Source organism: Dysidea avara, chromosome 5, assembly GCF_963678975.1.
Source record: "Dysidea avara chromosome 5, odDysAvar1.4, whole genome shotgun sequence".
Lineage (NCBI taxonomy): Eukaryota > Metazoa > Porifera > Demospongiae > Dictyoceratida > Dysideidae > Dysidea > Dysidea avara.
In genome coordinates, this window is record NC_089276.1 from 31585194 (window position 1) to 31609550 (window position 24357).

Genomic DNA, 24357 nt, shown 5'->3' on the forward strand with positions numbered 1-24357 from the left:
TTTTGTCTTAGCATAATTATATGATCACTAATAATACAAATACTCATAAAATTACCTTATAAACATCTTTCCAAGGTATTATCAGTGGATTTATGCTAAAGTTTATGCAACAAGGACCCGGATCAGCATTGGAGGTGTACAAGATCGAGATACTCTAATAGAGCAGTCAGCTAACTACTCTAATAGAACATTCACTGGAAACATGTAGTTGGTTCTGTTATGGAATTTTTCCAAATCTGCCAGCACCTATACATACAATGAAGTGCATTGGTCTGTTTAAAGGGCTTCATTCATCTACTTGTGTAGTTAATGTGTATGGCAATATTTAATTCCCTTGAAAATGCTCTCAGATTCAATCTTGTATTGTTCAAATTTCAAAATTTTCCACTTTCGACATTCTTAATAATTCTAACATGCACCTATTCAGTATTGTGCAATTGTGAGAGGGGTGCATCATGTACTTGGTTGTCTGTACCTACCAAACTTTTCCATTAGCAAAATGCTTTAGAGAGCCATACCTATAATCTAAAGGCAGTATATAAAATATCTACAGGCAGAAAATATTATGAATTTTATGTGGAAATGTCTCCAAATTGCAGTATTTTAGCATCTATTTTTCAAAATTTTCCTGGGGGGGGCATGCCCCCAGACCCCCCTAGTTCCAGCATGCTTTGCACACCTCTACCCAACCTTGAGTTAGCCCCCCCTTTTACAAATCCTAGATCTGCCCCTGTTAATCGCTTGACATATTTCAAAATAATACATCGAGGTGCTATTGAGAGTTATGTGGTAACACATTCACTTGTTGGATTAAAAGTTCAATATCATAAGTAGTGAGACAAGGGAGATCACGTATACCTGCAGATATGCTAGTGGATATTTAATCCCTATACTTCAGCCTATATACCCATTACTGTGGCGGATCTAGGAATTTATAAAGGGGGTTTCCTGTTTAGAAGGTGGAGATATATATTGACATGAGATACGCAAAAGTTTGCACTACATCGTCTGGTTTGGTAAGGTGAGACCAAAAAAAAAAAAAAAAAGGTCACAGCCTAGTAATAGTACATAAAATATATTAAATAACTTCCTACACACTACTTTAGTAGCTACTGTGACTGCTCTATTAGAGTATCTCAATCGAGACGCACGCTGCGATAATTAAAACATTTAATTGTTATGCAATCATTTTTCAAAGGGGGTTTCCGTGGAAACCTTGAAACCCCCCTAAATCCGCCACTGCATTAGGGATTAAATGTCCATTGGTATATCTGCATGTGTAGGTGCCCCCCCTTGTTTCCCTACTTTGAACCCTAATTGACTTGAAATGGAATTTTTGTGTTCGTTGACTTTTTTGAACCTGAGCAACCTGATCATGAATTAAAGGAAAGAATGTCGCCAGATTTAATGAACATACACCCTTTATTACTGAATTAACATTGTGCTTCATTTTTAGGTTCAAAATTGTATTTACAGCTACTGTATGTTCAGCCATTGCAAACAATGAATAGTATGAGAAGTACCTCTGCAATCAATCCAGTCACAATGGAAAACATAGATGATTTTCATTTGTTACATCTGCTTTACCAACAAACAGTAAAAAATCAAGCTCATAGCGTTAGCCAGTATCGAGTTGCACTTGTTTGAATTAAGGCATCAGTTAGATCAGTCCAAAAATGTTAAAATATAATATTTAAAAAATTCAGTAGCAATTTTTGGAAGCATTAATTTTTTGGCCACTCTGAAGATACTTTTAGGCCCAACCAATGCTGCCAAGGCCCCATGAGGCTGGTTTCTGGTCAATATTAGTGCAAACCACCGTGATCCCTAATGTACAGTACTACCATACTGTGCAATAAAGGTTGTATGGAAACAAAGCACAAGTGGGTGTGGTCAAGAGACTAATACAGTATGAGGCGTCAACTAAGTAAACAATTTTGTTTTGTGTTTTCTAGTCTTCATTCATCTCAACACTTCAATTATTATATAATTCAATCACTGCAATATGAGTTAGTGTCTATACATTACATAATAGCAACTAGAATAGTTTGACTAAGTTTTAGCAATTTAAACATTTCACAATGGCAATTGTCATGTGCAAGGGTGGAATTAACAAAAAATTGGTATTATTTAATGATTTCTGTTTTTCATCAGTGCCCACATGTATTTCCAATTTCCATAGCCACACGTATTTCCCCATGTTGCAAAATTTTACTTGTCTGCAGTTAAATATTGTGCACACACCCCCAGTTCAGATGGACACACTTGCATGGTATAGTTGTGCACTGAAAATTTGGACAACAGACAAATTCCTGCCATACATGGATTTGGCTAAGACATTCTGTTCTTTGCATGACTGTTTATTCTATTAACAATAGCTACCAGTTGGTTGCTAGGAGATGCTACATTCTTGCAAACCAGGGGAGAACCCTTCTGCTGTACTGAAACCCCCAAAAAGTAGCTATTCCGCATTTTTGTGGGTGTGACAAACAATACTCAGGCTACTTAATTGGGGTAGTTGGAAAAGGTGGATAAGGTCGGACGTGGACACGGACATTTTCAAAAAGCATTTTTACATTTGAAAGGGTCAGTGGAAAAGGGGGACATGTGCCATTTTTAAATTTTCCATTTTCTAAAAATTGGAATTCTCTATTTTTGCCATGTAAATAATCTTGTCACTATGTAAGCAACAAAATTTAAATATTCATTGCAGTCTCAAATTAGGTTTTAGCAAATATTACAATAATTCTATTATGTCCCGAAGTTCTGTTTAATGCCCACTATGTGATCACCTAAAATTTTCTAATGACACTTGTACCCTTTTGCCGCTGACCCCTTCATTTATTTAACAGTTATTTTCATAGCTAATGCTGTTTTTACAACAGTCTTCACTTCCAGACCCAGGTGTCGATCTTGTCATAGCGCTTATCCATTTATAAGCGCACGTGTGAAGGACTAGACCAGCACTCCACAGCATGCCAAAGACCATATAGTGTTGTACACATGCTCTAAAGTCTAATGCAGAGTTATATAGTTGTAGAGATTAGTTTGTATGCCCCATGCAACTTAGTCAGCAGACCAAATCCACAATCTTCCTCCTTTTAGTATAAGGCGCAGGCACTTATACCAAGTGTGGGGGGTTTCAAGGACCTGGCCTACGAGATTAGGTTGGGACATGCTAGATTAATCTCTATGACTCTGAATTAGATTTCTAGAGTCTGTATCAACACTATATGGTCTTTAGAGTGATAGTGTATCCTTCGCACATGCGCTTATATATGGATAAGCGCAATGACAAGATCGACTCCTCGGTCTGGAAGCGAATGCTGCTTTAAAAACAGCGTTAGGTATGAAAAATAACTGTTATATAAATGTAAAAATGCTTTTTGAAAATATCCGTGTCCGTGTCTGACTGTATCCGCCTTTTCCAACTACCCACTTAATTGCAGTGTAACAGTGTATTTGTGTATATCCAACCAGTTAAATGTTTGTCCAACCAACTGCAGGACATTTGTCCTGATACTTAAAAATTCTTATCATAAGCCCTGTGCTTATATTAAATCCCACTAACATTAGTGCTGTTTGCAGCATTTTACTAGAAGCACCAATTGTAGTGTATTAAACTGATTTATCACTGTACTAGTGTAATGGCCCGTGGATCACACAGGATTAGAATCTTATTGTGGGTGATGTCAGCCATGTTTTGGACATAAGATGTCAGCTGCCAGTAATATGGAGAGCTCAAGTGATAATTATATGTATCTAGTAGAGCATTTGTGGCAGCATGTTAGTGATGAACTGCATACCTGCACTCTATATGAATTTTCTGATAAAAACAAAATCACTATATGCAACATGCACACACTATAGTTTGGTTAAACTGTGATAGAGTTACTGTGTGATTTATTACGCTACTGGAAATTTTGTCCATGAAAATCCAGTGAAATAATGTTCAACCTGTCATTCACAATTAATTTATGGTTTATGACCTCACAGAAAAGTCCCTTATTTTGAGTTCACACTTCTTCACTCAAGTCATTATACTATATATCCGTACCATAAATCAGTTATTGTTTGTAGTAAAATGTGTCATACACAATGATGTAGTGGTTAGCAAGCTTTGTCCATGCATGCAAATGAATTAAGTTTAGTACACCCTAGTGTGCTGCATCAAAATGCAATTTCATAAGGAGATGACCAGTTCAGTGCCCCTAGGCATCTTATTGATAAAAAGTCGTGAAATGCATATTAAATGGAAGTTAACTATATTAATTTTACAACTTCTTTGTGAACACACTCAAAGTTCTAGTTTGTAAAATTCTGTATAACAATTTAAATAAGCACCTCTTAGTGCTTTTCAATGTACAAGGTACACTTACTGTAGTGTACAGTAGTGTACAGTCATGTTAGGACTAGAATCTTGTTGCAGGCTAAGATTTATTTCAGCACCGGATACATAATAATATTATTATGCTTAAAATTTTGCCCACTAGATCCAATGCAGCCATTCTGTCTGATGGATCCAAAAATGGTCCAGATAAACAGGTGGATTTCAAAATAAAACCAAGGTGTGTCCAGAAAATGTGAGCTTTTTACCTTCTTTCCAAAGTACCTTCTTTATTAAGTCCAATCCCACCACAGTGCACTTAAATATGTAGGCCCACTCCACACTACATTGTTTAAGTGGATGCATTAATACAGTGTAACTCCTCAAATAGAACACCCTGAATGCTGGCTGCGTAGATACAATGAAAAAGGACACCCTGAAGATAATGTCGTCACCTTGATAACCTGGACACTTATAATGACATATTCCATACATTAGATCCCAGGCACTTCTGTGAACTCTAATACTAATGTCCCAGGAATTATATCATGTACGTATGCTGTACTTGTAACTCAGTGTGTATAAAAAGTAATTACTACAATTATTTTTAAAAGCATTTTACATGTACATTCATGCACATTTTGAAGATAAGTAAGCATGTCAAGCAGGTCTTAAGTACACAAATACATATGCAAAATTTATGGAATTGGTTAACATATTTATCTCCTTTGCATGAATACATGTACAGGCCTAGGGTTTATTTTTTCTAATGTTCTATAGGTGTGCATGGGTGTAAAATACTTTCAATATTCTATATCACTTATTTTCACTCATTGCATTACAAGTAATGTATAATGTGTTGTGGAGTCCTTCTCCTGCATGGGACCATGATATAATGTTCATCATTAGAGAAGCTATAGAAATGATCCAAATGCATGTGTACCATTGAATGGACTGCGACTATGAAAGAGTATCTTAAGTGTCCACTTTTTAATCACGTTACACCAAGTAAGAATATGTATTACTATGTAGTAACTAATGTTTCATGGATGTCTTTGCTGAGGGGTACTATAGCTACACTGTAGCTACCTTATACTTAGCTAGGCTATCAAGGTATACTAATTTACAAAATTTGTTATCAAGGTATACTTCGTATACCCCCGTATACCCTCAATTCGAACACTGGTTTAGGCTATACGGTAACCACTACCACCAAGTTTGTCTTACTCAGTGGAGGTATATACAAACACTGTATTAGGTGTTTTTTTCCCATCTTTTCAGTCTAAATAAAAAATCAAGAAATAAAATTGGTTAAGTCAAGTTGCTGTGCACTTACACTATAGACTATGACCCAATCATTATTCACTAAAAATTCAAAGAATTTTAAACAGCATTTTGTTGGAAATACTAAGAATTAAAGTTTTTTTTACTAAATCCTTGATAATTATCCTGCATCACTTGAAAAGTCAACTAACAGTCTTTAATTGGTGAAAATTTAAAATATTAACACAGTACAAAGTTATAGTCAATTTTGTAGCTTCAGATGGATTAATTTTTCATGAAATATTCAAAATATTTGTGGTCATTAATCAGAAACTGTGTGGTGTGTGGGGTTAAAAATTTGTATGGGTGATGAACACCACAGGTACTACAAAGGTACCAAATTTTGTTAAAATCTGAGAGGTGACCCTAAATTCCTTTTTTATTTGACACGGAATGACCATATCAGTTGGATTGTATAATAGGAGTGTCAAGATACTGCAAGAACATATTCTATCATTGCAGAATCAATATCCATTCACCATACTGGCAGCATACCTGTACATCTGTACTCACCATTTTCCTCAATGCTATTTCCATCTTACCTTTTGTTACACTGCAGTAGCATGCTAGGCATGTGTATTCTACAAAAAGTTGGCAACTGTTACTAGGTCACATTAATTTTTACTTTCACCTACGTATGGACTGTTGTGGTTGTAAAATTTTAGCTACAAGAAGTGTTTCTTAAATAGCACATTGAGGACTAAGTATGTAAATTTTATACAGTAGTCATGTGCATATATACCACAGGCTATACACACGCTAACTGGGCAAAATATGCATAAGTCTGCAAGGGAGTTATAATAATAGTGATACATGACACAAGCAGCAGATCTAGATTTAATTTGAGTACTTGAGATGAACACAAGCTACAGTATAGTATATAACGGTTAAAGTACTAGCTGCCTTGAGTTACAACCCCTCTCCAATGCTCATTGTTTCTTACACATTTGCAGCAAATACTTAAAGTTATAATTTATGCCACTGCTCCATCTTATTATACAAACAAATCAGCTGGAGTCAAATAAATAAAAAAATACACTATAAGTACACATAGAAAATACTAAAAAAAGTAACTATTGACTATTGCATATCTCCATCACACAGTCACACAGTCGTCCTGCAATGAGGAAAAGACAATAATACAAGTGGATCTAGTACAATGTACACATCTTAGACTAGTAGCAAATGTTTGGCAGGCATTGCTGTTGTGGCTACTGTAGCTAAATGAAAGCTAAAAGGTGGTTATTGATTTTGCAACCAAATATTCTTTCTGTGTATGATAAAGTTGTTGCTATGAAAATTTCTGCATTGATATAAGATACTAGAAATTTAAGTCACTATTTTTCATATAATCTTACATTTTTTTCTGACTATATCAACAAGACACACGGTAGTGTGTCGTGCGGCCCAAGAAGCCGGCGCGCAACCCCGTGAGTATATTGACAGGAAGAAAGAAAACGCAATTTTCGCACCTCCGTAGCTCTGTGCTGCCTTGATGAAACAAGACAAATGTTGCTGTGTACATTCCCTCCAACTTCAGTACTCCACATTCCAAATTTGAGCGAAATCGCTTCAGGCATTCCTGAGATATGCGACTTCAAAAATTGGCTTAGTTTCTTCGTTTTTTCTTCTTATTTTTCTTCCTCTTTTCGCACACTTACAAAAACTGCTATAAAACGCGAACGCGTTATCCGATTGCCTTGAAATTTGGCACACAGACATCTTATTATACAAACAAAGGCGCATCTCGGTACCAACTTTGGCTGGAATACCGTAAACAGGCAAAGAGTTATGAGCGATTATGCACGAAAAATAACACCAATATGTTGTCACGCCTACAGGGTAAACCGCGTATGGGAAGAAGCTGAAAATCGGTGGGTGAATAGGTTAACTATTGAACCTCAAACCTTTTGTGGTTTGAAAGAAATCGAGCTAAAAACCAGGAAGATACAGCAAAAAAATCAACAGTTTGTAACAATTACGCAATCGAGATTAGCTAATAAAAAATGAATGCTTGCCACGCCTACCAGATAAACCGCTTGGGGTAATGCTTTGAAAATCGCTGTACAGATGGAGTTATCATCTTAGAAAGGCTCTTCAATGGTGTAGAAAAATCAGACTTAAAGCCACGGAGTTATAACACGAAATCCAACTTGGTGTAGCAAGTGCGAGATCGAGATACTCTAATAGAGCAGTCACCCTGAACAGAATTCAAGAGATCAGTTAGAAATAAGTAACCTGTATAGAGATCAGCTACAAACAAATCACCCTGTAGAGAGTTCAGCTACAAACAATTCACCCTGTTCAGACATCAGTTAGAAGAAGTTTTCTTGTAGAGAGTTCAGTTACAAACAAATAACCCTGTAGAGAATTCAGCTACAAACTAGTGACCCTGTAGATACATCAGCTAGAAGAAGTTACCTTGTAAAGAGTTCAGCTACAAAGAAACCATTCTGTAAAGAGCTCAGCTGCAAACAAATCACCTATACAGAATTCAGCTACAAACAAATCACCCTGTAGAGAGATCAGCTAGAAGAAGTTACTTTGTAGATAGTTCAGCTACAAACAAATCATCCTGTAGAGAGATCAGCTAGAAGAAGTTACCTTGTAGATAGTTCAGCTACAAACAATTCACCCTGTACAGAGCTCAGTTAAAAGAGTTTCCTTGTAGAGAGTTCAGCTACAGACAAATCACCCTGTAGAGAGATCAGTTAGAAGAAGTTACCTTCTAGAGAGTTCAGCTACAAAGAAACCATCATGTAGAGAATTCAGCCGCAAACAAATCATGTGTAGAGAGTTCAGCTACAAACAAATCTCCCTGTAGAGAGATCAGCTAGAAGAAGTTCCTTGTAGAGAGTTCTGCTACAAACAAATCACCCTGTAGAAAGATCAGCTAGAAGAAATCGCCTTGTAGAGAGTTCAGCTTCAAAGAAACAATCATGTCAGAGTTCAGGTACAAATAAATTGTCTTGTAGAGAGATCAGCTAGAAGAAGTTACCTTGTAGAGAGTTCAGCTACAAAGAAACCATCATGTAGATAGTTCAGGTACAAACAAATCACCCTGTAGAAAGATCAGCTATAGAAGAAATCACCTTGTAGAGAGTTCAGCTACAAAGAAACCACGATGTAGAGAGTTCAGCTACAAACAAATCGGCCTGTAGAGAGATCAGCTAGAAGAAATTACCTTGTAGAGAGTTCAGCTAAAAAGAAACCATCATGTAGAGAGTTCAGCTGCAAACAAATCACCTGTAGAGAGTTAAGCTACAAACAAATCTCCCTGTAGAGAGATCAGCTAGAAGAAGTCACCTTCCAGGGAGTTCAGTTACAAAGAAATAAACCATGTAGAGAGTTCAGCTGCAAACAAATCACCTGTAGAGAGTTCAGCTAGAAACAAGTCACCCTGTAGAGAGATCAGCTAGAAACAAGTCACCTTGTAGAGAGTTCAGCTAGAAGAAGTCACATTGTAGAGAGTTCAGCTACAAAGAAACTACCATGTAGAGAGTTCAGCTGCAAACAAATCACCCTGTAGAGAACTCAGCTACAAACAAATCGCCCTGTAGAAAGATTAGCTAGAAGAAGTTATCTTATAGGGAGTTCAGCTATGAACAGATCACCCTGTAGAGAGTTCAGCTACAAACAAATCACCCTGTAGAGAGTTCAGTTACAAAGAAACCACCATGTAGAGAGTTCAGCTGCAAAAAAAATCAATCACTCTGTAGAGAGTTCAGCTAGAAGAAGTCACCTTGTAGAGAGTTAAGCTGCAAATAAATCACCCTGTAGAGAATTCAGCTACAAACAAATCACCCTGTAGAAAGATCAGCTAGAAGAAGTTACCTTGTAGAGAGTTCAGCTACAAAGAAACCACCGAGTTCAGCTGCAAACAAATCACCTGTAGAGAGTTCAGCTAAAAACAAGTCACCCTGTAGAGAGATCAGCTAAAAACAAGTCACCCTGTAGAGAGTTCAGCTAGAAGAAGTCACATTGTAGAGAGTTCAGCTACAAAGAAACTACCACGTAGAGAGTTCAGCTGCAAACAAATCACCCTGTAGAGAACTCAGCTACAAACAAATCGCCCTGTAGAAAGATCAGCTAGAAGAAGTTACCTTGTAGGGATTTCAGCTACAAACAAATGACCCTGTAGAGAGTTCAGCTACAAAGAAATCACCTGTACAGAATTCAGCTACAAACAAATCACCCTGTAGAGAGATCAGCTAGAAGAAATTACCTTGTAGATAGTTCAGCTACAAACAAATCACCCTGTAGAAAGATCAGTTAGAAGAAGTTACCTCGTCAGCTACAAAGAAACCATTTTGTAAAGAGCTCAGCTGCAAACAAATCACCTGTACAGAATTCAACTACGAACAAATCACCCTGTAGAGAGATCAGCTATAAGAAGTTACCTTGTAGATAGTTCAGCCGCAAATAAATCACCCCGTAGAGAATTCAGCTACAAACAAATCACCCTGTAGAAAGATCAGCTAGAAGAAGTTACCTTGTAGAGAGTTCAGCTACAAAGAAACCACCATGCAGAGAGTTCAGCTGCAAAGAAATCACCCAGTAGAAAATTCTGTCAGAAACAAATTGCCCTGTAGAAAGATCAGTTAGAAGAAGTTACCTTTTAGAGAGTTCAGCTACAAAGAAACTATTCTGTAAAGAGCTCAGCTGCAAACAAATCACTTATACAGAATTCAGCTACAAACACGTCACCCTGTAGAGAGATCAGCTAGAAGAAGTTACCTTGTAGATCGTTCAGCTACAAACAATTCACCCTGTAGAGAGAGCAATTAGAAGAAGTCACCTTGTAGAGTGTTCAGTTACAAAGAAACCACCATGGAGATTTCTGTAATCAATATATGTGACCGGATTTGCGAAAAGGAGTCTTCCACACACATCCAATTCCGTAAACGTTGGAGACCATAACTCAGTGTTCAAGTAACATATTAACCTGAAAATGTCACCATGTATACAGCTATAGTGGTGCTCACCACTGCCCAAATTTCAAGGCAATAGCTCTTTCCAATCTGAAGTTATCAATTGTCAAAGTTGGAAAATTGGATGTGTGTGGAAGACCCCTTTTCGCAAATCCGGTCACATATGTATTATATATATAATTTGTACATTATACTGATAAAATATTTAAAGTACATCTACTTCATCTTTTCTTCTTCCTGTAGTAAAGAAAAAAAACATAGGTTAAAAAAGTCCCAAAGCTGGCCATAGGCCGGCTTTGGGGTATACAAATACAAAAAGAAATGAAACCTAATCCAAAACAGCCAAGCTGTAAAAAAAGTGTGCGGCCCTCAGAAAGGCTATGGTGAAAAAAGATGTGAAATCCAGGGTGGCGGCCAAGAAATGGCTGTGATGGTAGGTTAATGGTAAAAATTTTAATAATGACAATTTAGGTAAATTTTGTGAAGCGGCACAAAAATTCACCTGAATTGTCGTTATTAAAATTTTTACCATTAACCTACCATCACAGCCATTTCTTGGCCGCCACCTTGGATTTCACATCTTTTTTCACCATAGCCTTTCTGAGGGCCGCACACTTTTTTTACAGCTTGGCTGTTTTGGATTAGATATATACTGTAGCTATCACAAAGTACAGTAATATAGACTATAAAGCATTATGAGATTTATGTAGCTAAAAGAGTGTGGTTCAATATCAAATACGTAATACACAAATACAACAATGCCTTTGACATGCAACACAAAATACATATTGTATGCATGTACACGCATGGATATATGCATTACTTACTTAAAACTTAGCTTAAAGGAGATTTTTCAACTTCAGGCTGACCAGTAAGCCTGCGCACCAAACTCTGAAGTTGATCCAAACCAGGTGTGTTTAAAATCCTGTTGGTATCTCTAGCTTCTATCCATCTACTAATCAAGACAGAGTAAGATGATCTTGCTTTAAGGCAAGGAGGAAGATACTCTGTTTGACATTCCTCAAGAAATACTGGAATCACATGTGGTGTAGATTTTTCATCAGTATATGTACTCCTCAATGACAAACTGCTGATGTAGCCACAACTCATTTTAATGGTTGCTGTCTCTGAAACACAGAGGTGTTGATACATTAAATTGGAACATATCAGTAGTATAAAACCATTAGAAGAACAGCACTTTTTGATCATGTTTTCACTCCAGTGCCCCCAATCTGTTATATTCTCAGAAGAATGATACTGGTCAATGTCACAGTTAATTCCACTGTCACGCAAAAAATCTGACAACTGCCATACATTATCACCATCTTCTTTACAGTAAACAATGAATACTTTAGGGGTTGCTATGAAAATTAAACATAAAAAATGACATCATATACAGACATCATGCATAGCACACATGCAGAGTCAATAGCACTGATAAAAGGAAGTATCAAAATAACACACAAAAATGTTTGATCAAAATGTGCACACAAAACAAAGTAAACCCTTCGACTACTGTACCAGCATGGTCACACCTACCCAGCAAACCAACACTGAGACTATGTACACTACTGAGGTGTTATGTGAGTGACAAAACCTCCTGAGGTAGGACTATATTAAACCATAATTATGGGGCTGTACTACGTTCCACAGGTGAAAGTGTGGGCCACCTGGACCTTCATTACTCTGCTGTGTGAGACATGGACAATTGCATTTGCTTCCCCAATTTAACACCAGGTACCCATCAATGTTACTACTGCTTCCCCATCAGACACTAGGCCATCAGGTCCCTATTTAAACAGCTGGGTAGACTGGAACAATGCAAGTAAAGTTTATTGCTCAAGGAAGCAACAAGTTGACAACAGCTACCAAACACAACCAGGCATCATACCTGGAACCTTTCGATTACCAGGCTAGTGCTCTAGTCACTTGGCTATGTTGCCTACACATACTCACTCACGCACACACACATGTGTGCACACACACACCTAACCCTACACTGCATAACAAATATCAAAATACATCACAAAATGTTCTAATCAACATGTGATTCTTTGACATGTCAAAGATGAACAAATGTAGTACTCTTTCCATGACGACAAATTTCTCTATCTGGGAAGCAGTATAACAGATCAGAAAGGCTTGGTACACAGCAATCAGTGGCGTAGCCAAACCCCAGGCAAGCCAGGGAATTGCCCTGGCATCAGACTATTTTGCTCCACCATCAGCCACCCAGAGCACCGAGCAATTAAAGATGTGGGCTGGATAAAGTTAGCTACTCCATTATTGTACAAGAATACCGTTAGATAGCATACCTTACTAACCATGTTATTTTCACCAATGTCTTTCTTTCCAACTAGTCGATGGACAGAGATGCAAGGGATTTTCCCTTTGAGTAACTCAATTGTATACAAATAATAGGAGGCAATAAATAGAAGTGAGATAATGTGATTACAAAAAAAAAAAAAAAACCGTGCAGCATTGTGACAAGGAGTGAAGGACAAGGATTATTATTAACTCTTCCGGATGGACAGTTAACAATTGGATTAACTTGTGTAACTATTGGTGCAGTCAAAACTCGAATCAGAGAATAGAGGCCAGATATTTGAGGCATTAACACCCGCCTAGCCACGTAGATACTACTAAGTGACAGTTCAAACAGTATGGGATGCTTATTCAGTCAGCAATTGTTTTATTTTTTTTATTTTTCTAGGCTGTGGCACTGGCAGGGCAAAGCCATCACATGATACAGCACCATAAGTGCCTCGTGCTTTAATTAAGGTTTCTTCCAAGTCTGGTATTAAGACGGAGATGTGTATATGGAATAAGAAGACCAATAGCTAGTGTTCACCTAGAGTAAGGTTAAAGTACATTAGTCATGCATACAGTAGTGTAGGTAAAGTATACGTAGTGATGCATACACGCTTTTAAAATGCTGTATTAATGTCCATATGAAGATGTGTATGTGCGTTGCATGGTTGAAGGGCTTGCCCGCCCAGTGCCCTGGCATGACAAAAAGTCTGGTTACACCACCGGCAGCAATAGTACGTAGTTTTTCTACCCACAACTTTCCATGGCCATCAAAAATAATTGAGTGTGCCACTAGACTTAGTCTAACATTTTTCTTTTGAGAAATGTAGACTAGTACACATATGGCCTATTAACGTCCTCAATCACAAACCTTCCAGGGTCTCTGGAGCTGGTTGTGTTGTTGTAACATGTACATGTGCTGGTCCATGGTCAATAGGTCTGTCAGTGACAACATCTGTGTAAGAAACATACTGTATATTTTAATTACTAAACACGAAAGAAGAAGAATGGCACTAAATAAAGCAATTTCTGTATGCACTTGCTACCTTGAACACTACTCATATCAGCATTGCTGCTAGGAATCTTCAATATAGAAGCTGCTGTTACACCAGACAGTCCTATGAAGCAAACAAGAAATAATATACCAACATGTAGTACATACAAGCAACAGATACTCACTACACTTGAGACTGACATGCCTACCCATGATAGATTACAGTGTAAGCAAAAGAGATAAACAGTTATATCTATCACATACATTTTTTCTTAAGCCATCAATTTATAGTACACATTTACACAAGTCCAAAAGCAAAACACTTCAGCACTCGGTGAAATATTGGGCCAACTGTGCATCTCCCAAGTGCTAAGAGACAGTACGGTCAAATCCTGGGAGCAGAACTGGGCCATAAATGTGACTAGTAGCATGTGTGTGCATGCGTGCATGTGCACACACAGACACACACAGACACGACTTGTTTTCTGCTGTCGTCAATGGTCATATACGTAGTCTCCATTTAGAAGGAGCAAGGAAGTAAATATCATCTTTTACACTTATGCACACACACAGAGTCATACAAGCATGCACATGCAAACACTACACACACACACACACACACACACACACACACACACACACACACACACACACACACACACACACACACACACACACACACACACACACACACACACACACACACACCCTGATCTGTTTCCATGTCCTGCATTGTGTCATTCCCAGCTGTTTGAAGACTCGGTTTGTTGTCACTGTGTGTGGGTTTTTCTCTCATCCACTTAGCAATTTGTTTATCATTGTATCCTATCATTTTACACAGGTTGCTTTGCCCAGACCAAGCCAAGTACTTGAAAAATTGTAAATCTTTGAGCTTCTTATCACGGTATGACTTTAATACAAGTGTTTTCAGTTTCTCAGTCCTACCAACTGGGTTTTGAGAAGCATCAGCAACTTGCTGGTACTCAGTAGACTCTCTGTCTGTAAAGTACTTCAACAATTCATCAACTTTTATACTCTCATTTTGTTCTAAGATTTTGTCAAATAATTTGTAAGTGAGACTGGACATTGTTGTAGCTTATTTCCTGGTTGTAATATAATTTCACCTACATAAACAGACATAAATAATCATAAATATAAGAACAGCAATTGTAAACTGCTTATATGTACAAGTGCAGATAATAGATGGATGTTACACAACCTGCACATATTGCATCTTATCACTATGGAAATGGCAGTTTATCACATAAACTGGTATGCTATGATATCCAGATGGAAGGTGAACAAACTGTATATTAAATGTACATTATTATAAGTCTTGTTTAGCACTGCAACAAAGCACTACCCAAGTTTTGGGAAAACAGGGTAATTTACAAAACTGACTGTGGTTTGTACCACCCAGAACATTTCTAATAGCTGGTTATCACCATGGCAACATGCAACTGGCATATACTTCACACACTAGTTTGCATGTGGTTTCTCACACTGAAAATAAGCACTTGTCACCTAGGTGTTAACCACAGAAATGCTAACTATTGAAAATGAATAAACATATTCATAGATAACTTTCTCTACCAACTATACATACCTTGGAAGAAAAAAAAAACTTTTAATGACACATACAAGTGGCTCTATATACTAAATAGTTTACCTACTTCTTGATTGATGTAATGATAAAAAATTTCTTAAGTTTTCCTGTTAGTATATATATATTGTGTACAATGTATCTATGCTGATGCATGTGGAACCAATATGATGAGACATGAAACTATTCAGTAGCAAGCCAAATTATTGTAGAATCCTGATGAATAACTAATCACAAGAAGCGTCATTGATACATCACTGCAAATAACAGTGTTATTGCAGTAACGTATCTTATGGACATCAATTTTATGATTAAAATAACATACAGGTTCATCACATGAGTTCTCATTGACAGCAGACAACAAAAGATCAGTGTGTTAATATTGAACTAGGGAGAAAGTAGAAACATATGAAAAATGTAATCATTAATCTTTACACCACTTGATACACTGCATGTGTGTGATAAAACTGATTAAGCAATTAATTGCCATAAACAGGAAGTATGGTCAGTTTATATTACCCAAAAGTGATCAATGCAGCAGGGTACTTCCCTTGGAAATCCCCTAACCTGAACATGATGTAGCACATTACACACACTTATAAACAAGTGATAAGCAGCTAATAAGTAGTAAGAAAAAAAGGTAGTAACATAAGATATCATGTTGTATAAACAGAAGAGAGGAAAGCTAGGAGAACAAATATGCATTTAGCTGTATGATACAGATAAAGTAGCAAAGCAACAAGTATTTTCCTTCTGGTTATCAAATTAGCTTAGTAAACTGTCCCACTTCTTCAACAGTAAATTAAGACATCCAAAATCAATCAATTGGGCATTTGTACGTTACGCATGTCAAGTCATTCTTATAACATCCACACTTTATGCTTTAGCTTATTTCCACCAAGAAACATGATGACTCCATGTCATTTTCACTTTAACCTCAAGGAGGTTACAAGGTACATGATCACATAGTTCACACACACATGATCAAAACAACTTTCACCTATGTAACCCACACACCTCCTATAATCAAATTGCTGACTATACTGTAAACAATATGATACAAAAAAAGTTTTTATAAGGATGATGTAATGAAGTTATGCAATCAGAGGTTTATAAATAAAAGCAGTGTGTACAACTGCAAGCCACATTTGCAGCTTACTACAGGTGGACAGGATGAAATTGGCATTGCTATATTCTTTGTTGATATACCAGCTACATAACAGCTGTGATGCTGCAGGTGAGCATTGGGAATGTGTGTACAGTTTTAGTTTTATCTAACTGCATACTTGCACAGTTCGGTGTACATCTATTGAAAGAGTTGGTGATGATGATAATGCAATTAGTCGTGATGTAGAGCCTGGATATAACTATCAGTTTGTCAGTTCTGATCGCAGCAGCTGTGATGAAAATGTTACATATTCTCTGTATCATAAAGACCACTACACTGGACATCTAAAGCTGATCAACACTACCAAAGAGTACACGCATATAATATATAATATACAATTAAACAATTCTGGAGTATATTGCACACACAAGAGTTGCTCATCTGCAGCATTCAACAGTTGCTGTATACAAATTCAAAGTAAGTGATAATACCATATACACTGAAGTGAGTTTAATAATGTCTAATGTATGTCCTACAGTACGACAAAGATTGACAATTATTATGCCAAACATAACAAATGAAACCTCTAATGAGCCTGCAGTCTGCTATGCAACTGGATGGCCACGGCCACAAAACTTGTCTATTACTTCACAAAATAACTGTGATATCACAACTGACGGAGTAAAAGAGATTGATCGCTACACAACAGCTGTGTTCTTTGCTTTACACAATATTAGAAGAAATTGCAAACGCATTACATGCCAAACCGAATCAAGAAGTATAACAAAGCGAATTCACGTAATACCCAGTAAGAATTATAAACCTTATCTGTACATTTTACGTACATAATGATCTACTTTGCAGGAACAATAGTAACACCAACACCAACAAGTACACAAGCAGCAAACAATATCCCAACTCCTACAACTACACCACAACCTAGTCCTACCAGTGCGGGAACACTGGGAATACACAGAATCACTCTCTGGATTATAGTACTGTCTATAAGCTTAATTTTACTACTGTAAACTACAATCAAACAAACAGCTGTATATTATAATATTTATATACTGTATTTTTGTGTAGGATGTATGTATGTATGTATGTATGTATGTATGTATGTATGTATGTATGTATGTATGTATGTATGTATGTATGTATGTATGTATGTATGTATGTATGTATGTATGTATGTATGTATGTATGTATGTATGTATGTATGTATGTATGTATGTATGTATGTATGTATGTATGTATGCATTTCACTAGAGCAAATCTATAATTCAACATTCACTATTTATACTCTGCAGTAGATGTCCTTATTTTACAGATGAATGCCATTTGATTAATTTACAGTACAAACAGAGCAAGAAATTAATTACATATACGAAACTTCCAAATCAACAACTAATGATCAAAGCCAAATAGATGGCATGGATATAGTCTGTGGTTGTCAACACTAGAACTCTAGAAGCCACTTTCCTGGTTAAACACCTTTAATAGCATTTTAGTGGTGTTTTGAAAATAAGGGCTATTAAAAACATCAAGTAGAGGTCAAGTTCAAACAGTCGCTGTATTAATTTTATGAACTACTGTAAATAAATTAAATGCTTCAGCATTTAACCAAAATGTCATGCATGGTATGCTTTGAAGTTTAGTCATTAATGAGGTATTTAAAACTCAACGTGGATAGGTATCTAAACTGGTTAGATACCTGAGACAAAACTTTTTGTATATCTATACATATTCATAGAATCCTACTGTTAGTGTATAGATATTTATAACAGCAAAACATGAAATTAATAAAGTTAGTGTCCACACAATGATAGTACGGGTAAACTGATGATTCTAGAACTTAAGTGAATACAGGTGAGTCACCTAATAAACATCATAGCACAATTCTACAATGTGACACCTTAATCCTGCTGTGACACAAGAGTGATAAGTGCAACTGGTGATTGATTACACAATAATTGATTTAATTTACATCACACCTCAGACTGATCACAGGACATGATGCAAACACACACATGCACAAAAATTCCCTCCAAAATCCCGTGTATGCTACTATGATGTAAATTCAAAGGTCAATCAACAATAAACAAATATGGTAGCAATACAAAAACAATGGGAGGAGTAATGCACATTAATTACACAGAAGCACTTGCATGATCACATCAGCTAAACCACAGCATTAACAGGTTTATAAGCATGGCAAAGATCCATACAGTAACCTCTCATAGTATATTAGCAGGTAGTTTCAAGATGCATGCAGATATCATCATCATAGTATGAATATTAAACATGTAAAGCATAGAAGTGTCCCCTCATGACAAGAACAGACAAGAAGTTAGTGTGCATGGGATGTGAGATCACATTTCACTGCTAGTACAGTATATATTTAAACATGTAGCAACATTGCCAAAAATCCTTTATTTCACAGATGATGGCTTATTTTGCAGTCTATTGATGTACTGCCCATACCAATGAGTGCATGAATACCAAGAACTTTGTCAGAAATGGTACATAGTAAAACAAACAAACAAAAAGCTTACTTTCAACTCTATACGTGGCCCTTGGGCTTGTGTGTACTCACGTCTGTGGTATAAATATATAGCTATAGCCTGCCTACCATGAGCAAGCAGTTTAGTTTGATACAAAAAACTAAGTTACTTCCTTGCATATTTCAACCTTCTGTTATCTCAAGTTTCTATTGGCTTCGCAGGTGCCTCATACACTTGGTGTACCATGGCTGAGTCCTAACAACCATTACATAACCATCTCCAAATCACAGAACATGCCAACTTTAGCCAAATCTGAGGTGGATTTACTTAAAGAGCACGTTTGGGACTTACCATATACTAGTAGTGGCCAGTGGACACACTTATGTCGTGTGCTGCCCCCCCAATGATCTAGCAACGTAGAAAACAGTGTATTGCAACACACCCCTAGCTTAATGTACTGCATAGCTGAGCACAACATGGTATTTTTGGTAAATATCTCAGTATATTACAAGTAACGTTAGTGGTTACAGGATACCATTGGATATAAGTAAACCATATTCCAAAATATTTTTTGTATTGGTTTTAAATAATACGGTCCAACAGCATCTGCTCTACCCAATTAAATGGTTACAGACCCAAGGCATATTTAACATCCTTGGGATCGACATTTCAGCTCGGATGGTGTCCCTGTGATCATGTCAGTAAACTTATCCAGGACACTGGAGGCATACATGTCCTCGTAGTTGGAAAACTATACAAAGTTAGTTTATTTTCCATGTCCACAGTGGTCAGGATCAGCCACCAATACCACTCACCAACCACTAGATTCTTCTTTAACTTGTGCAAGTCATGTGTTACCCTTGCGTTTATAGTTATTAGATGTTGAATGGAGTAAGAATATTACATAAAGATTTTTTTTTTTTCCGTCGCATATGATATTTCTATTTTAATGCAGCATTTAGTGCCACCCATCACTTTAGTTAGGAGCACTACTATACAGTATATTATATTATACTACCATACCGTTTGAAATATAGTTTTTGCCCAACACTAGCTATAGTACTAGTAGGGGCACATCCTAACAATACACATTTCCATACCAATGTGTGAAATTATTGCCATCAACCAACTGTTGAAGGTATCGTGCAAAAATTATGGATAACTCATATTATCATAGATTATAAAAAAGAACAGGAAACACAGTAATGTGACATCACATTTTCACTTAAGCTTCTAGGCTAGTGGTAAACCGCTCGTACAGGCTCTGCCTTCTGTGGTCACCCTCCAGTGCTCAACTAGTTAGTTGATAACAAACAAATACAAAACACATACATTTCTAATGGAAATCCCTGTAATACGCCATGAACACCTCATTACATCTGCTGTGCTGGTATTATTTGTGATAAGCCTTTTCCTTACAAAGAACCAGAGAGCAAAACAGGAGCGGTTGCTCAAAGAAATGGCAAATGTCTTTCACTTTTAGCAAAAGTTCGCAGCACTTAGCAGTGCAACATCAGGATATCTTCGGTAACACATATCCAGCTTACCACATGTCTCAAAATTGGAACCAGCTATACATGAAGTATTATGAACAAGGCATGAAGCTACATGTGAAAGTACAATGGTGTGTAGCAGAGGAAGGTAATGTGATACCCTTTGATATAAAATCTACCATTTGAATTCCCTCCCTCACAAAGGCCTAAACACTTGCTGTAGTTTGTTGAATCACTATATTTATGCTACTGAGATTTCCATACTTGAGCACAAAACTGTCTCGTCCTTTCAAATCATGCGTGATGCATTTGTTTCCTTTCTTTTATGTACTCTACCATTTATGGTATTACTTACAACCAAGCCTTATATTTTCTTACAACAACCATACAGGTATCATACCATACAGGTAGACCTACGGTGCTACTGACAGTTCACACACCATGAAATGTACAAGACAATCTGTGAGGATTTTAACAGCAAAAAATTCCACACTAAACAGAAATTGTCATCAGATTATGATAGCCAAAGGAGGAGGAGTGGCACCTTAAGTTAGACTAAAGCATACTGATTCTCCACCCACCTCTTCAGTTAGGTGGAGCATTTATTAGGGTCACACATGGCACTAGTTGTGTTCATAGCTTGCTTCATATTCGACCAGTTTACTGCTAATACCTGATGAACTCATTTGTACCGATCCAGACCTCAGCCGAGACGCTGTTGACGTTGTCTCATACCGAGATCACGCATTCGACAATTGATCCTTATTCTTTACGATGTGAGGCAGTACATACACAACTTAAACTTACGATAGTGAACCCTGGAAGCCTCACCGTCGACCAGTAATCAGCACTGAACAGTGTCGCGAATAACTGCTAATTATTTTCATAGCGCGTTTGACTAGAGAGAGAGCCATCATTAGTGATATACAAAACAAATAAAAAATACGAAACAAAACACAAGAAGCAAGCAGCGAGTCCTCAAGCAGTGAGTCCTCAAGCAGCATACGGCCACAAAGTGTGACCCTTGTAGAGAACCACACAACTGCAACAGGCTTTGGTGTCTTCATGTTGGGGGTGAACAAAACTCACTACAAATTCTTGATAGCAGAAACTTGAAAGTGACCTAGCACTGTTATTTCAATTGTATCATAGTAATTGGCAATGTTAAGGCAGTAAAATTCAGCCAACAGCTGTAGATTGAGTTGTAGATATTAAATTTTATTCAGTTTCCTTGTTCGGATAAACTGAATGTGATGAGTGGAGTCCAGAGGGCAAGTTAATTCCAACAATGTGATGGATGGAGTCTGAGAATTATATGTCACAATGTATTGGCAATAGCTGGTGATTACTAAACTAGCTGGAATTGTTGACTGTGGGGAATTCAGTATCAGCATGAAAATTAGGTAGCTATATCAGCAAACACTTCAGCAAACGGAATATCAACAAATACTTCAACAAGTCTAAAAAGAACTTGATTCATGACAATAAGTGTAATGTTATTGATTCAATGTAACAGGACAGCTGCTTAAAACACGGGCAGTTGTGGTCACAAAGTGAACACACTTCTCTGGAGACATGGGAGATACTTGTAATTGGGCAGCACTGAAACTCTAGGATAGTATACAATATAACATGAGTAGTTACCACTCCAGGGCAAATCTAGACATTTTTTCAAAAACTGAGTGGCAATCTATTCTAATTTTGAGATGGATCTACTAGAGACAGCATCGACACATAGATGAAACAATGAAATTTAGTTTCTGCAAACCCACAGTTTATACCCACCATGGATGGGGAGTGAGATAGTTGCAGTAAGCAAGTCCGTAAGACGGCATATCATGCACCTGCTTGCAGCTTTCTTTATAGAGCTTAAACTAATCTTGCTATTAGTCTCTTCATAGGGTGTCTATGGTCTAGTCTATATACTGAGCTGCTAGTCTATATAGCTGCTAAGCTAATATTACAACACACTGACTGCTGTCCTAATGGCCATGAAATGCAGGCATGTTTGTGCATTTTACCATTCATGGATACTAGCTACTCCTGGTTGAGGATCAGACATTCATGACAGTGCAAGCAAAACAACCCTGCTTTATACTAAACTATGCCAGCATCCAATGATGAGTTGATGACTGGTGTGTAGCTAGTCTACTACATGTACTTTCTCTAGCTAGCTTGAGTTCGATTATTGTTTGGTGTATAATACATAATGTCAAGAGTTAACATAATTAATTTAGTGTAACCCTTGACAATATACTTCTGCTAATACAACAGGCACACTGTACAAACTGAAGTGTCCACACAACACCAGTGTCCCAATATGGACACCACTGGTGATAATGGTGTTTGTATTGGGACATTTTGGTGTCCAGAGGACACTTCAGGGTAGCTAACTGTGTGATGGGGTTAACCACTAAGGCAGGTAGTCAACACATCAATAGATTAGCTAGTCTGTTTTATTAAAATACATTGATAATTATAACATAGCAATTTTATATCTCTGCAAGGACAGTAAGACAGAATGTAGCATTAGACATGCACCTTCACTACTACTGAGGAATCTGAATAACAGTTCATCTCCATGCATTTACACATCAATCGTTACCATATTATGAACTGTCTCCTATGGTACCTTCTCTAGCTAGCTGTGTAATCTCTTGAATGCAACACTGCAAGTCCGGCATAAAGGTAACAGATTTGAAAGGAGTGTAGCCTCTTATGAGGAACTCTCAGTCACTGGCCAAGAAGGTGACCTTATTACTTTGTCTTGTGTTTCAGAACACAGAGGTCTAGCCAGCCAAGGTATGATGGTACTGTACAGGCTAACAGATTGTAAAAACATGATTTTAATAAAAAAAATCTGTGGATAATAACAAGAGAAGATTGTTAGCTGTCTATCACTCTGCATTCACCTAAACTAAAGTGAGTTTCCTGTTGTCATGTGTACATTTCTCATTCACTACATGCCCACATTAAATATAGTACCACTGTAGCCTTTTTAGAAGCATTATTCTATGACAATAATAACTAGCCTTAACTATAGCTACCACGGGCAAGTAGAACAGTCAAGTAAATTGTAACAGAAAATTGAGCATTAGTATACATACGGTTACAAACAAGTCATGCTGTAGGAATTTCAGCTACATAACATCCTGCAGAGTTCAACTAAAAAAAATTGATATTATTCACCTTGTATATACATGGTGACTGATCTATTGACCTACACAGTACACTATGAACCACGCCAATTTCTTGCATGATGTGACCAGTCAAAGCTGTGATACTGTTAAATATGTATCTCTGAATGCAGACATTTTTTTTGTAAATATTTATGAAATATGAACATGCTCAGAGAGGTGGGTGCATTTCTCCATAGGGTGTCAAAGTCGGCTAATGTCAGAGCTCAGATGTTACCATATAATATATTCTTCGTACCATAGTATAATTACTCTGGGTACGTGGAACATAGATTAATTTACAGGTTGTGCTCATACATGCTGGTTTATCTTTCTGTATTGTCTTCTGGTAAAACAACTAAATACTTGGTTTAAATTTTTTTTTTTTTTTGCATTACCAGCTCGTTAACCAGTTAGACACTGCTGAATAGATCTATGGAGTTATTTCAACTCCAGAGCTATTTCAACTCTGATTTAATCTTATCTATGGAGCGCAAACCGTTTGAGATCAACTCACTTTTCCTACTTTCCCCTGGTGCTGGTACATTTATCTTCAGCTGCATTTATTCTAACTAACGCCCTGCATGG

The 24357-nt window shown here is 37.1% G+C and overlaps 2 protein-coding genes across 4 annotated transcripts; one reads left to right on the forward strand and one right to left on the reverse strand.

Annotated features, from left to right (window-relative positions):
* Positions 1–6641: 6641 nt before the first annotated feature.
* Positions 6642–24353, reverse strand: LOC136255446 (uncharacterized). Of its 3 annotated transcripts, none has more exons than XM_066048217.1 (6): positions 24287–24353; positions 14594–15009; positions 13938–14009; positions 13763–13846; positions 11409–11942; positions 6642–6767 (listed from the first exon to the last, which is right to left on the reverse strand). In XM_066048217.1, exons 2-5 carry the CDS (start codon positions 14970–14972, stop codon positions 11416–11418), a joined length of 1062 nt encoding a protein of 353 aa, XP_065904289.1. In that variant the 5' UTR covers positions 14973–15009; positions 24287–24353; the 3' UTR covers positions 6642–6767; positions 11409–11415. The 3 variants fall into 3 exon arrangements, with proteins under 3 accessions (XP_065904289.1, XP_065904288.1, XP_065904290.1); XM_066048216.1 differs by lacking the exon at positions 24287–24353 and adding an exon at positions 21401–21543; XM_066048218.1 differs by lacking the exons at positions 13763–13846; positions 24287–24353 and adding an exon at positions 21401–21543.
* On the forward strand, positions 16573–17962 carry LOC136255447 (uncharacterized). Its single transcript, XM_066048219.1, has 4 exons — positions 16573–16725; positions 16783–17073; positions 17135–17404; positions 17461–17962. Exons 1-4 carry the CDS (start codon positions 16662–16664, stop codon positions 17622–17624), a joined length of 789 nt encoding a protein of 262 aa, XP_065904291.1. The 5' UTR covers positions 16573–16661; the 3' UTR covers positions 17625–17962.
* Positions 24354–24357: the final 4 nt, after the last annotated feature.

Bases quoted from the DNA above. Each gene is read 5' to 3' on its own strand.
- LOC136255446 (XM_066048217.1), bottom strand. From the start codon at position 14,972: ATGTCCAGTCTCACTTACAAATTATTTGACAAAATCTTAGAACAAAAT. The intron at 14,010-14,593 runs GTGTGTGTGTGT...TTTGCTTCATAG, and splicing joins GGACATGGAAACAGATCAGG to GACTGTCTGGTGTAACAGCA. The intron at 13,847-13,937 runs GTAGCAAGTGCA...TTTCTTACACAG, and splicing joins TGATATGAGTAGTGTTCAAG to ATGTTGTCACTGACAGACCT.
- LOC136255447 (XM_066048219.1), top strand. From the start codon at position 16,662: ATGAAATTGGCATTGCTATATTCTTTGTTGATATACCAGCTACATAAC. The intron at 16,726-16,782 runs GTGAGCATTGGG...ATACTTGCACAG, and splicing joins TAACAGCTGTGATGCTGCAG to TTCGGTGTACATCTATTGAA. The intron at 17,405-17,460 runs GTAAGAATTATA...TCTACTTTGCAG, and splicing joins GCGAATTCACGTAATACCCA to GAACAATAGTAACACCAACA.